At 35.4% G+C, this 15275-nt stretch overlaps 1 protein-coding gene across 4 annotated transcripts in view; it reads left to right on the top strand.

The window, feature by feature from the left end:
* Window positions 1-15275, top strand: part of SCAF8 (SR-related CTD associated factor 8) — a 147959-nt gene that overhangs the window by 36963 nt on the left and 95721 nt on the right. For 2 of the 4 annotated variants that reach the window (XM_039387381.1, XM_027716926.2), the window contains exons 10-20: window positions 862-993; window positions 1119-1231; window positions 1732-1925; window positions 4035-4135; window positions 5546-5659; window positions 5992-6148; window positions 7313-7443; window positions 8436-8580; window positions 9102-9182; window positions 9744-9965; window positions 10609-12322. In XM_039387381.1, coding sequence (XP_039243315.1) covers window positions 862-993; window positions 1119-1231; window positions 1732-1925; window positions 4035-4135; window positions 5546-5659; window positions 5992-6148; window positions 7313-7443; window positions 8436-8580; window positions 9102-9182; window positions 9744-9965; window positions 10609-12308 — 3090 coding nt within the window. In that variant the 3' untranslated portion in view covers window positions 12309-12322. Of the gene's footprint in view, window positions 1-861; window positions 994-1118; window positions 1232-1731; window positions 1926-4034; window positions 4136-5545; window positions 5660-5991; window positions 6149-7312; window positions 7444-8435; window positions 8581-9101; window positions 9183-9743; window positions 9966-10608; window positions 13349-15275 lie in introns of those variants that run through there. The other 2 variants (XM_027716927.2, XM_027716923.2) reach the window with 1 other exon arrangement.

Below are 15275 nucleotides of genomic sequence, written 5' to 3'. Positions count from 1 at the left end.
TAGTTATAATGTGGATCAGTGAAATATTTACCTGCAATATTGGATTATAGATTTAAAATTACTTTTCAAAATTATCCTGATAGCATTTCTGAGTATTTTAATTTCATTTATTCTAGTTCTTGAATTTATTTCATGTCTTAGAGATATTTGTTCCAAATCTCTACTTTCAGGCAATGTACAGGCCATTATAGTTTTTTTCTCTAGCAAATCAACAATGCATGTGGTATTCTACATTTTTTTTAATTTTGGTGGTTTTTCAGAACTGCTTGTTTTGTTAGGTGTCTTGTAATTGACATATTGACATAAATGATATAACAGCCTCCCTTATCTTTTAGTAAGTACTTGTCTTAAATCATTCACTGTAAGAAAGCTTGGACTAGTGAATTTTTTTTAACTGATTCAGTTGGTGTTGCAAATATTTTTATGATATTAGGATCAAAATAAAATTTATTAATGCATGTACATGGGTGACAGGTGGGTATCTTTCAAGGTCACTGTACATACAGCTACATTTGGTCTGTGAATACTTGCTTTGAAATCAGCTGAATTAAGCAACAAATTGAATCATGTACTTTGTACTGCATTTTTTTGATTCAGCAAATAGATACTAATCTTTTTTATAATCAAGAATATTAGTGATTTGAAGGTTTTGTATTTAAGGAGGATACAATAAAAGTAATGGAGTGACATCCAGCTCAGCTTTCGTATTAATGGGAAGTGGGAAAATAAGACAAACTTGATAAGTAGTTTTTCAGAGTAGCAGTAGTATTACAGTAGTAATATTTCCATGTAGTATTACATTTTGACACAGGAAGTATTTTTAAATATGAGGAGTTTTATGGTATATTATCTGTTATGTAGGCAAGCCCTGAGGAGAATCAAGAAGGAAATTTTGGTTCAGAGCACTCTGCATCACCATCACAAGGGAGTAGTCAACAGCAGTTTTTAGAAGTGGAAACAAACGTAGATGATTCAATGGATATTCAACAACAGGTAAAACTGTTTAAAATTTGATTACAGAAGTTGAAAGGAAGACACATATTAACATGATTTCAAGTCATATATGTTGTGAGTATATTTATTATGTGTTAGTGAACATCTTTTATGTCTGACCTCAGGACATGGATATAGATGAAGCTCAAGATATTGCTGAAGAAGAGATATTTGAACAAGAGGAAAAGAAATCAGCTGTTCGTTCAAGATCAAGAACTCGTTCAAGATCTCGTTCAAGGTTTCATAATTAGCTTGAATTAAGTAAACAAATGTTTTCTGAAAATAAGTTCCAATTTCTGATTGTCAGTCTCAATTACATATCTTCCAAAATGGTCATGAGCAGCTTTTGGCAATGAAAAGAAGTGTTCATTTAATATTTGTGTGCTAAATGCAGACTTTCTGTATGACAGTTCATTTACTGTATCTGTGCTTTACCTGAAATTTTTTAAGACTTGTTCAGGTAACAGAAATAATGAACACTAGCCACCTGAACAGGCTTCCTGTGCCAGTGAAATAGAACATTTTGAATGTGTTTGGTTTGGTTTGGGTTTTTTTAAGGGTGTATATTCTATTTTTCACCTGAATGGCATTCAGTTTATCTCCTGAAGCAATTTGAGTGTCTGGAAATTACTGAGTGAGTGGAAATGTCTGCATAGTGCTTAAAGTTTGTAGTTAAAAGACAACTAAGTTAGAATATTTTTTTTTTAACTCAGCATACTAAAATTAAGTATCTTGTAGGTCACCAAGAAAACGAAGGTCTAGATCACGGTCTGGTTCTCGTAAGCGTAAACACAGAAAACGTTCACGCTCAAGATCAAGGGAAAGGAAGAGAAAGTCATCTCGGTCGTACTCCAGTGAAAGAAGGGCTAGGGAAAGGGAAAAAGAACGTCAGAAAAAGGGATTGCCTCCTATACGGTCAAAAACACTAAGTGGTAAGTGGCAGCTGCTTAGTGTTTTAGTAATGTAGAATTAAAGGGAAAAAAGGCTTTGTTTTCACTGAAAGAACAAGATTTATCCTAAGTATTGTCACAAAATACAGTAACCATATTCTTATTTGTAAGTTTCATTTCTGATGTTTCATGCAACTTAGACAGGTACATCATGTCATCTCAGAGGAAAGCAAGTGTCATACTGTTCTACTGATGCTTTTACTCACACTATTGCACTAATGATTTTATTTCTAAACAGGGTGCAGCAGGGGCTGTCCCCAATTTACAGTCTGCTTTCTCTTTAATGCTGTCTTTAATGGAGCATTTGAAGATGTTCAGCACTTCATCTGAAAATTGTTATGCTGATAAGATATTAAAATTTGTGGTACACACTTTGAACACTTTGATGGATATCTTAGAAGCCCATGTTTTAAAATTTTTACAGTGCTTTTTAAAGTCCTTTCTAAGGAATGTAGAGCCAAAGCAGGTAGAATTTGCTATCAGAAAACAGACCATCATGATTGTATCTTAAGAAAGTATTAAAAAATCAAATGGATTTCAGCCTCTGCAGAGTGTTGCTGTGCACTGCTATAATTTCTACAGAGAATTTACATACTAAAAAAAAGGAAGGTAGTAACGAGAAAAAGAACTTATCTGCATAGTTACTTAAAGAAAATGTATTTTGAGAATTTGTTTAGATAGGTTATACACAGTTTCTGATGTAGTTTTTCATCTGTCTTGTGTCTTAAACCTATATTGTTTATCTGACAAGATAAGCAGCTCAAAACTCATTTTTGCAAAGGAAAGAGTGTTCTGTTCTGTTAACAGTAATATTTTACGTCATTCCAAGCTGACTTTAAACTCGGGACTGTGCTACAGTTTAGATGCTTTTTTTTTCCTTCTCCAACATGTGAAAAAAGACAAATCGGTTTTATGGTGTATATTTTTCCCAGTAGTCCACAAAGCAGGGAGATGAGAGACAGAGATGTTAAGTAACCTGATGAACAGTAGCAGCATTTGACGTCCTGTGAAGTGTAAAGGAGATATTAAGAAGATATTGGAGGGAGGTAAATGAATAAATAAGTTGGTAATAAGTAAGGTAATTCACCCAACAAGCATTCTACTTAATGAATTTTTTTCAGTGACAGCCACTATCATCACTTGCTGAGATCTGAAGAATTGTTTCATAGAGCTTAACACCATGAGATACAAAAGGGCCATCTACAAGCCCATGAGGAACAAGAGAAATCTTAACACTAGTCATTCTCAGTACTGCAGAGTACTGATGTCAATTGAAAATGATAGTTGACAGAGGAATGCACAACTCTGCTTTCCAGTTTATTTCACCAGGATTGGTACAGGAAGGCTTGCTCACATAAGTTGGTTAATATTTGGGAGACAAAGGAATTGGAATCATGTATATGTGGGAGAAGGAAGTTTTAGCTCACATGTCAGTAAGTGTTTGTTTGGCAGTGAGGACAGGTAGGCGTTTGGAAGGCAATTGCGGGGATCTGGGCTTGTGATGGGATTGACAAGAATCAGATGTGTTGTGGACATCTTCAGCTCAGTGGGCCTCAGCTAAGTTTTCTTTCTGGGGTGTTCCCCAAGGTAAATTAGTAGTATAGTTTTTATTTCATTCAGGTGAAAATGTAGTGCATAATCTTGCAGTATTAAGTTCCTTCTGTAATACACTTCAAGCCAGTTAGAACTTAGTCTTACTTTGTTAATTTGACTTTAAATCCTGGAGGCATGTTTTTTTAATGGAAAATAGAATAGAAATGGGTTTTTTTCCCAGAAGTAATTTATAATGCAGTGTACCTTAGCTGATAATCCACAGAATTTTAGTTTTTCATTTCTGTTGAAACAACTGTTTCCCTTAAAAGAAAATGAAACAAGAAGAGTGAACACTTGTAGTGAGTATGTTTGGTGATGTTTAACCCTTAAACACTTTTGTTAATGTACTTAATCTCTATATAGTAAGTAACAGATTCACTATTCTTGCTTTTTTGATCAGTGGTTTCTGTGTAATTATAAAGCCTTTTGTATTCATGCTGTAGAGCATTTAAGCTAACATTCTGGTATTTTGATTGATGTGAATGTGTCTCTTGACAGTTTGCAGTACTACTCTTTGGGTAGGTCAAGTAGACAAGAAGGCCACACAGCAAGATTTAACCAACTTGTTTGAAGAATTTGGACAAATAGAGTCAATTAATGTAAGTAAGCGCGTTGTTCCTCATTTTCAGGAATTACAGACTAGCAACTTAGGCATGCTTACACTTCTGAATTCCTTTTAGCCACTTAAGCTTATATTTAAGAGATTTTATCACAGTTTAAAAACTGCAGCTATGATATTGCCTCTTGATTTCCATCTACTCTATTTTGAAGCACTAAAGACGGTACACTTCATTCTAAAAAGGCTTTTCCTAAGCTCTAACAATTTATACATTTTTTAAACCAAGATCTTAACACAAAAGTTGTCTCTTTTTGTGGTGTGGCATGGAGCAGGTATCATTTTTCCTTGGACTAATGGACATAAACTGATGTGTATCCACATTGTTCTTGGTTACATTCCAACAGAGGGTTACTTAAGTTTTATTCTGGATAAAACATTTAGAAGAAAAGAAATTGTACTCTAAACAAATGTTTATTCTAAAATGTGACATTTAAAAGATGCTTATGTTCAGGAGGTACAAATCTCATTATTTAATTTGGATTTAGGTGTTTAGAGCAGTACTTCAGTGTTGCCTATAATTCAGCTTCAAGAGAAAGTATTTTTCTCCTAAAATAACGTATCTACATGAGAGAAAATTGGGGGGTTCCTCTTGCTTCAACAATTTTAAAATGCATCTAATACAATTTCATTCATTTCAGATAATATTTTTACTATTTTCCTGCCATGTTAATATATTCAAATATGTGATTAAGAAAGGAATACTTTTTGTGGCATTACAGAATCTTTTAAAAAGCTTCACAAGTCAAAAAAATCAACCCCATAGCCAGACATTTAAGCCTCATTTTGATTTGCAGGGACTAGCAATTAAGAAAGCTAAAAGGAAAGTAATGTAACAACCATAAATGTCCCAGTGCCTGTTATATTTCAAAGACAAACCACACTGTAAATAGCTCATAATAAATAGCAAAGATTAAATGCCATGTCATGCAATAAATTAAACATGGTAATGGAAATCACATTTCAGGAATGAGGACTCTGCCCTTAAAAACTGCAGGATACTTTTAATCACTAGTTTGCACCTCTGTGAAAGGTGGTTGCTCAGTTCAGAGAATCTGGAGCTTAAGAAGAGGTAGCAACCTCTGCTTTTCTGAAGTTGTCATAATATAGGTCCCAGTTTTTGCCTGTTCCATATTGTTCAGATCTTTTATGTCATTTTTAGTACCCATTCTTCAGCTTGCTCCTGCTTCTTGTAAATGTTAAAACTGAAGTACCCAGCCAGTATCACTCATAAGTTTTTCTGATGCTCAAAATTCTTAATATTGCTGATTGAGGTAACAGCTGTTTACAGTGTAAGCCTTGCCTTTTATAGTATTAGTATTCGCTTACTGTAGTTGTGTAATCCAAAGTATTGATTTTCCCACTTTTTAAGACCACTGCTGTTTTTCCATAGATGATTCCCCCAAGAGGATGTGCTTATGTCTGTATGGTACATAGACAAGATGCGTATCGTGCTCTTCAGAAACTTAGTTCTGGGTCTTATAAAATTGGATCTAAAATTATTAAGGTAAGTTGATTTTAATCAAAGGATGCTGCCCATTTCAAGTACAGTACAGTTTTAATATGATGATTGGTCATTTAACAGCTGTTTGTTCAAATGTAGAATATGGAGAAGAAGAAGGAAGCAGTAAACTGTAAATTGCTGTCTTTCTGTGTAAAAATGCAGCTTTTAACAGGTGATACGAAACATAGTAAAATGACATTATGACTGGATACTTGGGAAATAAATAGACGTTGAAGATTGATCTGCAGTGACAGAAATTGAAGGAAATAATCTGAAATATTCCATTCCCAGATTATATGATTAAACCACATTGTCTGGTTTGGGTTTATTTTCAGATTGCCTGGGCTTTGAATAAAGGTGTGAAGACAGAATACAAGCAATTCTGGGATGTGGACCTGGGAGTTTCCTATATCCCGTGGGAGAAAGTAAAATTGGATGATTTAGAGGGCTTTGCTGAAGGTGGCATGATTGACCAGGAAACAGTAAATACCGGTACATACATTCTGACAATTCTGATAGCTAGAAAATGTGTTTATTTTTGTAATTGCAAATCCTCAGATAATATATTGTTTGGGAAATACATACTCTTTTTTAATTTCCATAAATTTTTCTGGCTATCTGTTTGCAGTATAAATGGCACTGTAATCTAGATTGTCTTTTTAGATTAGTAACTAGTTGATTGTCATGATAGTGAGGAACTGGTGACAAAGGAGAATTAATTTAGGCAAGTTAATAAAGGTTAGCGTTTTTTGAGAGTTACAAATTTGTTGCGCACTCATTTCCTGGTATGTAAAATATTAATTTGTGTAGAAATTACGATCTGCTTGTGCTTCTGAAAAGTTTTATATATTCAGGTATAAGACTGGAGTTGGAGTTAGAACTTGTCCAGATAGGCACAGCTTCCGGTATTTGTTCAATAAAGTCAGAGAGACAGAAAAACAAGTAAAGTTAGACCTATTCTGAAACCAGTTGAGAGGTTTGTTAGGTTTGTGGAAGATTTACTTGTACTGTATTTTCTTGAAACAGATCTAGCATCAAATGATTGGACTATACTAAAGTAAACACTAGATTAATACTGTTTTGTAGTAGCAACAGTAGTTCTTCAGGTCAAAATACAGTCTTGCTTTGAGTAAAAATTGAGTGTAAATGACAGAAAAATTAAAACATGGAACATTACTGAAATACATTCACTATGTTACACTTGAAATACTAAACTTTTTGAGGAAGCAGCAGAAGTAAGGAATGGATGTTGGTGTGAGGTTTGTTTTTACATGAGGATTCTTTCTTATTGTACGGTAGCCAGCTGATAGCACAGACATATTGGCAACAGCAGATTCAGAAAACTGGAGCATACTCTATATTAGGAACAGAATGATTGGCAAAAAAAACTTGACAAGTTTTGAAAAATCAGTTTGTATACAGGCATATAATTAAAGAGCATTGCAGGTAGTTAAAGATACTTTATGTTGTTTAAAATACATAATAATAAATAATTGCACTTGGCTCATTTTGTAATAAGTTTGAAGCTTATTTGTAATGAATCTATGTAGATGCCAGATAAAATTTATTGTTTAAGAAGGAAGAGGATTTTTTAGTATTTAAACAAAAGTAACACATTAATTATCTTTTTATATTAAAATGCATCCTTTTTTAAAGAATGGGAAACGGCCAGAAGCTCGGAAGCTGCTAAAGAAAATAATCAAACAACGCAAAGTGCTGCAGTTGATAAGAGTACTGTTATTACAACACAGACAGAAGCTTACACACAACCAGTCACTATGCTGCAGGTTGGTATTGGTCTGAGGTTGCAAAAGGCCCACAAAACTGGAGGACAAACCTTTTATTCAATTCCAGTAAACTTTAAGCTGAGTTGAAGTGTTTAAATGTTTTTGATTTAAGTCCTGCATCCATTATCTCTGAAATATTTTAGAGTAGAATTGGTTGCTGTGGTTGAGCATAGTCTTTAGTTTCCTGCAGTTGTTTATTACAGAAAGTTTGTATTTATACTATTTCTGTTTCATCTTTCCTAATGCATATAGACATTTTCAGTGCTTGAACAAACATAAAATTATTTGAATGTTAATATATTTGCATGTACTTGTGTTGAATTTTTAGCTCTTTAGTCTTCAAAATAATTGTCTTCTTATGTCAACTGTCTCCTAATCTGTAATCTGTATATATTTAAATATACATGTATATATTGCATTTATTCTGCTGTTAATTACTTGTAAATATACTGCACTGTAACAAAACACATAGCTGAAACAGATGTTTGAGAAATATTAAGTAATTTTCAGAATTTTATTAGTCTTATAATTACATACACTAAATTCAATTTTCTAATACTGTTCTAACATACGTAAATTTTTCTAATGACACTAGAATCACTGTTTTAGCAAGACTAGAATCACTGTTTTCTAAGTGCTCTCAAATTGCCACACTGTCTGCATTTTCCTTTTCTCTCTCTGCATTTCTGCATTCACTCATCTCCCATAGGTAAATTTTTTGTCCTTGAATAGGTACAGTGTTTAACTGTGTATTTTTCTGGACGTCTGAGAATAAAGATAATATAAGGTTCATCCAGTGTCCTTGTTTGCCTGTAGTGTAGGTACCATTTCAGAATGCACTCTAATTCTTCAGGGTGTTTGGAATATATACAAAGCCTTTGATATGTTTAATGCTTAGTGTGAATTGCAGCTGAATCAGTTTATCCCTTTTTTAATGTCCTTGAATACTGTTAAGTATTGAAGCTGCTTGTTTTTTCTTTCCATGAAAAAAGATTCCAGTAGCTCCAGCTGTGCCTGCTGTTAGCTTGGTTCCACCTGCCTTTCCTGTCACAATGTCTGTCCCTCCTCCTGGTTATAGCCCAATTCCTCCTCCACCCTTCTTGAGAGCGAGTTTCAACCCTTCACAGCCACCTCCAGGTAAGTTAGTAAAAATGAAACTGAGTATGTAATGAGCATATGCAGTTTGTGTGCCTCTGTGTACATCATAGTTTTCCATCAGCTACTAGTTACTGTTTGAGTTGACCTTTGAATCTTAAATTTCATATTAGATTAAAATTATTTATATCTATCTTGGTATTATTTTTACCAGTGTGTTGTGTTAAGAATAGGAATCACAGTAGATTTTTTTTTTTTAACTTTGCTAAAAATTTAAATTTAAAAGTACTTAAAATCAATCTTCTTGGGTTTTAAAATTTTGAAACTCTTAATGTTCTTCTTTGGATATTATTGGCAGAAATCACTTTTAAAGATGCACATGCAGATCATCTGTAGTTAATGTGGGGTTGATTTTGAAAACAATAACCACAGTTGCCTCTTCCCATTAATTTGTTTGCTAGTCTTCAGTGGTGCAACTTTTCAGTATACATAATGTTGGCAATCTTTTACTGCATAACTCTATTTGATTTCCATGTAATTATTTGTCATGTTTTTCCGCATAGGTTATATGCCTCCCCCAGTTCCACCTGTGGTTCCGCCACCTGTTGTCCCGCCACCTGTTGTCCCACCAGTTGTTCCAACACGTAAGTTTGAATCTTCTAATACTTTGTGTACCGTCAGAAGTTTAATTGTTTGATATACTCGTTATTTAATCAAAAGCACTTTATTCCTGTGTAATGGAAAATAGCAACACAGAAGTTATTGTTTAGCTGGTTTAAGCAGGCACTGAGAAAAAGATTTACAGAGTTTATAAAGTTGACTGAAAAATTATATTTAATGTGGAGTTACTGAAACAATTATGGCCAGTTGTTTATCATTTATATGCATAGTTCAATATTTGAACCTCTCTAACAAGTGTGTCTGTCACTGGAGCTATTTGGTGTAAGTCACTGAATAATCTGTAATACTTAGCGCTCTGACTGTCTGCATTTAACATTTAAAAATACTGATTGCTTAGGTTGCCACAGCTTATGATCTCTACAAAAACCCCTAAATATGGTTGAGGATAAGAAATTATTAACAAAAAATGTAACACTAAGGGAATTAATTTCACTTCTTTGATTTATCAGCCTGACTTCTACCAAATTAATCTTGAAGGTTTGAATATATGATCACTCTGATACACTTCTGTTATTTCTCTACAGCTTTAGTACAGCCTCCATTACCAATTGCACAAGAGACAATGAAGGATGTTCCTTTTACTAGCCTTGTTCTGCCAGTTGGCACAGTTACCAGCAATCTAGCTACTCCAACACTGTCGGCTGGAAATGTTTTTAATCCTCTGCCAATCAACAAACCAGAACCAGATGAAAAAGGATCACATCTTACAGACCTTCAGATTTCTTCCAGTGAAAACAATAGATCTGGTAAGAAATATCTTTGTTGTCTGATACAGTTACATACAGGATGCATCATACTTTTGAGAGTTTTTGCAAATCTTAGTCCATTGCAATAATAACTACAGAATAGGAAGTTTTGGGCTGGGTAGGGTATCATTCTGAATTTAATTTGGAGAAGTGGTGGGAACTATCTTTGTCATCATCTAATCATTGATTTCTAGTAGTTTATGCTCAAGAATGTTTTTCTTCATAGTCTCGAAGGAAAGCTGAAACTGGGAACCCGTTAGACAACTTCTTAAAAGTGCATTTTTATTACACAAGTGGCAATGGAAAGGAGCAGGTGAGGGTAGGATAGTATAATATTTATAGAATTATGTCAAAGATTTTAATATTTTCGTTGCACATATTGGGTGATGGTTGTGGGGGTTTTCAGTTTTAAGCTGCTGTACATACTTTACTGTGTAGAGACATTCATTTCTGTGGCATAATGTCTGCGTATCACCAATGTGATTAAAATAATATGGTCGTTATAGAAACTGAGACAGACCTTGTCAGCAATATCATCACTGCATGCATTAGCCAAACATGGATTAAGCTGCATTTTGTTTTGAATGCTCTGTGTTACACTGGTACTTTCTTTTAACTGTTCTTTCTTGTTGCTGCATTTTAGTGCAAGGTGATGTCTCGAGTAGCTCTGGACTTGTTGGAGGAGTGCAGCCACCCAGTGCCTCAAGCAATTCTGGGCTTACTGGAGAAGGGCAACCACCCGCTGTCTCAAGTAGCTCTGGACTTGCAGGGGGAGTACAGCCACCGAATGTTTCAAGCAGCTCTGGACTTGTAGGAGGAGTGCAACCACCGACTGTTTCTAGCAGTTCTGGTCTTGCAGGAGGAGTGCAGCTACCTGCTGTCTCCAGTAGCGCTTCTCTTGCTGGCGGGGTTCAGCCAACTAACGTCTCAAATAGCTCTGGACTTATGGCTGGAGTGCAACCACCAAATGTCTCAAGTAGCTCAGGGCTTCTAGCTGGAGTGCATCCACCCAGTGTCTCAAGCAGCCCTGGCCTTCTAACAGGAATGCAGCCACCCAGTGTCTCAAGCAGCTCAGGAGTTCTGGCAGGAGTACAGCCACCGAGTGTTTCAAGCAACTCTGGGCTTCTCATAATGCCACCACCCAATGTTTCAAGTAGTTCTGGACTTATGGGAGTGCCACCACCAAATATTTCAAGTAGTTCTGGACTTCTGGCAATGCAGCATCCAGCTGCGGTGCAAAACATGCCTCATTTAAATATTAGTAGTCAAAGGATGCCAGGAATGCCTCTTATAGATATCCGTCCAGGCCTAATGCCCCATTCTCCTGGACCAAGGTTTCCATTAATGCAACCAGGAATGCCACCACAACGTACTATTCCTCCTCCTGCAATCCTTGATCCATCTCTTCACCCACCACCTCGAGGTCCTTTTCCTCCAGGAGATATTTTTAGTCAAACAGAAAGACCTTTTGCAACACCAGGAAGACAAAATATCGATAACATTTCTAATGCAGAGAAAAGACTACCACTTGGAGGCGATAACATTCAACAGGAGGGAGACAGAGATTATCGCTTTCCTCCAGTAGAAAACCGAGATAATCTTAACAGACCATCCCCAGTGGATGTCAGAGATTCTGTTGGACGACCACCAGTTGATCCAAGAGAGGGTATAGGAAGGCCTCCAGTAGATGGAAGAGAACACTTTCCAAGACCACATATAGACATGAGAGAAAATTTTGGAAGACCAGGTATGGATAACCTTGGCCGAAGAGAGCATTTTGGTTTCAATTCAGACAAGCACTGGGGACAGAGAGGAGATTATGATGAAAGAGAGCACCACGCCTTCCCTATTTATGGTGGCCCTAAAGGCTTCCATGAAGACAGAGAGAGGTTTCGGCATGTAAACTACAGGTTTGATAGTAGAAGTGGTCCCAGTTGGAATAGAGGATTTGAACAAGATGCTCACAGAGATTTTGATGACCGCAGAAGACCCTGGGAAAGACAGAGGGATAGGGATGACAGAGATTTTAATTTTTGCAGAGAAATTAATGGGAACAGGTTTGGAAGAGACAGAGTGTCAAACAACTGGATCCCCCCTCCACATCCACGGGTTTTTGAATATTTTGACGGGGCCACTTCTCAACGCAAAGCTGATAATATGCCCCAGGTAAATGGTGAAAATACAGAGACAGAAAGTCAGCCACCAGCTGCACAGGTGCAGGATGATCCAGAACTTTATGAAAAACTGACATCTTCCGTCGAGATAAAAAAAGAGAAGAGTGACACAGAAGCTGATATAGAGAGTGAACCAGTGGTAGAAAGCACAGAAACTGAGGGGACATAATCATCACTCAGTAGGTAAAAGATACCTTTTGTAAAGTTGTCATCTCTCTGTAATAGATAAATGGCTGACTGGACCGTAGCAGTTCGCTTTTGTCTGCCAGAATTAAGTTAATCCGATGTTCATGTTCATCTTTCACTTAAATAACTGTACAACTGACTTGTATAGAACACTGTTCTTAATTTGAACATGGTAGGTAAATGGTTTTTTTGGTTTTGTTTTTGTTTGTTTGTTTTTTTTTTTAATTTTATTTTATTTCTCTGGTAAAGCATAAACTTGCCCCCACTTGCTTTTAATTTCACAAAGGTAATTAACAGCTTGTCAAACAAAGACTTCCTATGGAAGAAAATGGAATTTTTTAGATACTACCCTTAGGTTGGCTATCGAAATTGTTATACTTGAAAACAGGTGCTGGTGTATCTTGTCTGTGTTTTTAGGCTGCTGCAGAATTTTAAAGTATAGACAAAGCTGTGATATTTTATGTTCCTACAATTCGGCAGAAAAAGAAATGGCCCATGTTATTTCAGGAGCATAACACAGAGATTAAAAGTGATTTTGTAAAATCTACACTATAGTCTCTGTTTTCTCTAAATTAAGTGTTTGTGATTTGTTCCTCGTACTGCAGTGGGTTTAAAAAATGAAAAAAGTACATTTTAATGTTGGGTGCATTTTGTTTTTAGATGCCAATAAAGCATATTTGTTTGATAACAGTGTTCTAGGTATTGTATTTTTTTAAAAATCTGCAAGCTCTAAAAACTTGGAATCAGCTATGATATGTGCTTAGCTAGTTGTTGCAAAAGGTTTATATTACCTTTGTAAAACCAATGCAACAGTTATATGTGCAAGAAGCATATGGTTTTTACATCAGAAATCATGCAGTCATATTAGTTTATGTAAATAATATATGTATGTAAATATCTGTGTAAACTGTTTGTAGATACCACTTTTTCTGTGCGTGCCTGTGTATGTGCAAGCACTCACAGAATGTTGTAGGCCATTCAATAAAATTGAAATGAAACTAGGTTGTGAAAATTTTCCTTTCACCTTCTTTAGGTAGTAAGATAAAACTTATCTCACTGCAGTAATGTCAAGCTTGTATTTACCTGCTCATGCTCATTGTTACAATGTTCTTACTACTTCTAGAAGGTGGAACACTATATACTGTAAGAATATACAGTAGGATTTTAGCTTTTTAAAATGCAGATATGCATGAAGCCCAAACTTAAGCAAATATTTGCATTGTCTTATTTTGTAATGTATTTGGTGTTCTGGATAGATAGTGGTAGTGTTCGAGTACTTTGTGGTTATTTGTTTTTAGTGACTCAGAGTCCAGAAATGTTGCACAAAAAGTAAAAAGCTGTTGTTGGTCTAAAAACCCTACATGTTTCTAATAGAAATAAGGAGGGCTTTGTGTTTTGATGAAATAACATTGAAGTTGAACCTCTTTTTAAATTGCTGAGATGAATTGGTTCCTTAGGTAAATTAGTAGCGCTATTCTCTCCTGTTTCACCTACTTTGCTGCTTGTATATCCTTTTTCAATTGATGGTGAAAGATTTGACTGTAGGATGATGTCAGATTTTCAATTTATTCCATTCAGGTGCATTTCACCAACTTCTTTCAACGTAACTCGTTACAATTCTGTGTCTGAAAGCATCCTTTCACTCAGTTTTAAGAAAGTTGTTTTTCTCTTGCATAATAAGATCCAGGGGTAGATTCTGTTACATAAATGCCCCTTTGGTAGTAGAAACATTTTTAGCTGAGATTTGAATTTTGATTTTTAACATTAAAGCATTAACATGCAAGTTTTAATTCCCCTTCTGCTTCCCTCAAAGGGATGAAAGTATGGAAACATCATGTGAGTGTAAAGCATTAGCACATGCCTTTGAACCTAGAAGGAAGTTACACATGTGTGCGTTGTCCTCTTCCTCTGGGAGGTGGGGTATTTTTCATGCTATGTCATGGTTCAGTTTTTCAATTACAGAGACTTTTATTCAGCCAACTTAATGAAGGTAGCCCTTTAAAAGAGTAGACTTGAATGAATAATTATCTATTGTGCAAGTAGTAGTCATTAGGTATGCATTAAATAACTATTGCTTTGTAATGAACCTTGCTGATGTGTTTATTACCAGAACGTGTCTCGGGAGTTGAGATGAACAATGTTTAAGGTACCTTCATGGGCAGACTCTGGCTCAAAGACCTTGACCAATGTTGCTGCACCACCTGCTAGTAGTATTCTGGTCAGGCAGATATGATTGTGTCAGAGTCCAAAAGCTTAAAATAGCTCTAAGGATATTTTATGAACTTAAGGGATTTTATTTCATTTTAATGTGTGCAGTTTGAAAAGGCTTCAGTCATAGACCACAGAGGTAAATACTCAAAATCAAACACATATTGGCAGTAGCTTTACTTTTTAAACAATTTGCTAAATACCTCTGTAAAACTAAAAGTTAATCTGTTGTTGTTCTTCTGAACTGGGACTGGCAGTATGCCAAGTTGCTCATAGTATGATTTAGGTAAATTACCAGGTGAGAGATGCTGAACAATTTGGTTGGTAGTGGTATAGAACAATGTATTTAATGAATCTATGATTTCTGTTAATATCTTTCAAACATTAATAAATTGGCTACTGTAAATATGTGTTACACCATCAATTTTTAACAACTTTTTTTTTTAGAATAAAAGTTTGTTGTACAGTTTTCGGTTGCATCATGTTCACAGCTAGAACTGTTCTATTCTTATTAATGTAGCATGCAAAAAAATATTATCAAAGCCATCCATATTTAGAAACTCCGAAGGGACTTTTTATTAGCAGAACAGTATAGTCTCTTTATCTTGCCAGTAGGAAGTTTTTTAAATCTGTCAGAGCTGGAGTGAAGACTTTCATTTTTCACTGTAGATTTAAGCCATTGTAAGCCAACACATGCACTGAAAGGAACTGTCCTGAGGTCCAGACCACTTCTTTGATGTCA

The sequence above is a fragment of the Pipra filicauda genome, unplaced genomic scaffold (genome assembly GCF_003945595.2).
Source record: "Pipra filicauda isolate LSUMZ 115617 unplaced genomic scaffold, ASM394559v2 scaffold55_size4083901_pilon, whole genome shotgun sequence".
In the NCBI taxonomy this organism is placed as follows: Eukaryota; Metazoa; Chordata; class Aves; order Passeriformes; family Pipridae; genus Pipra; species Pipra filicauda.
The sequence above is the reverse complement of the archived record's forward strand: the minus strand, read 5'-3'. Positions and strand labels throughout refer to the sequence as shown.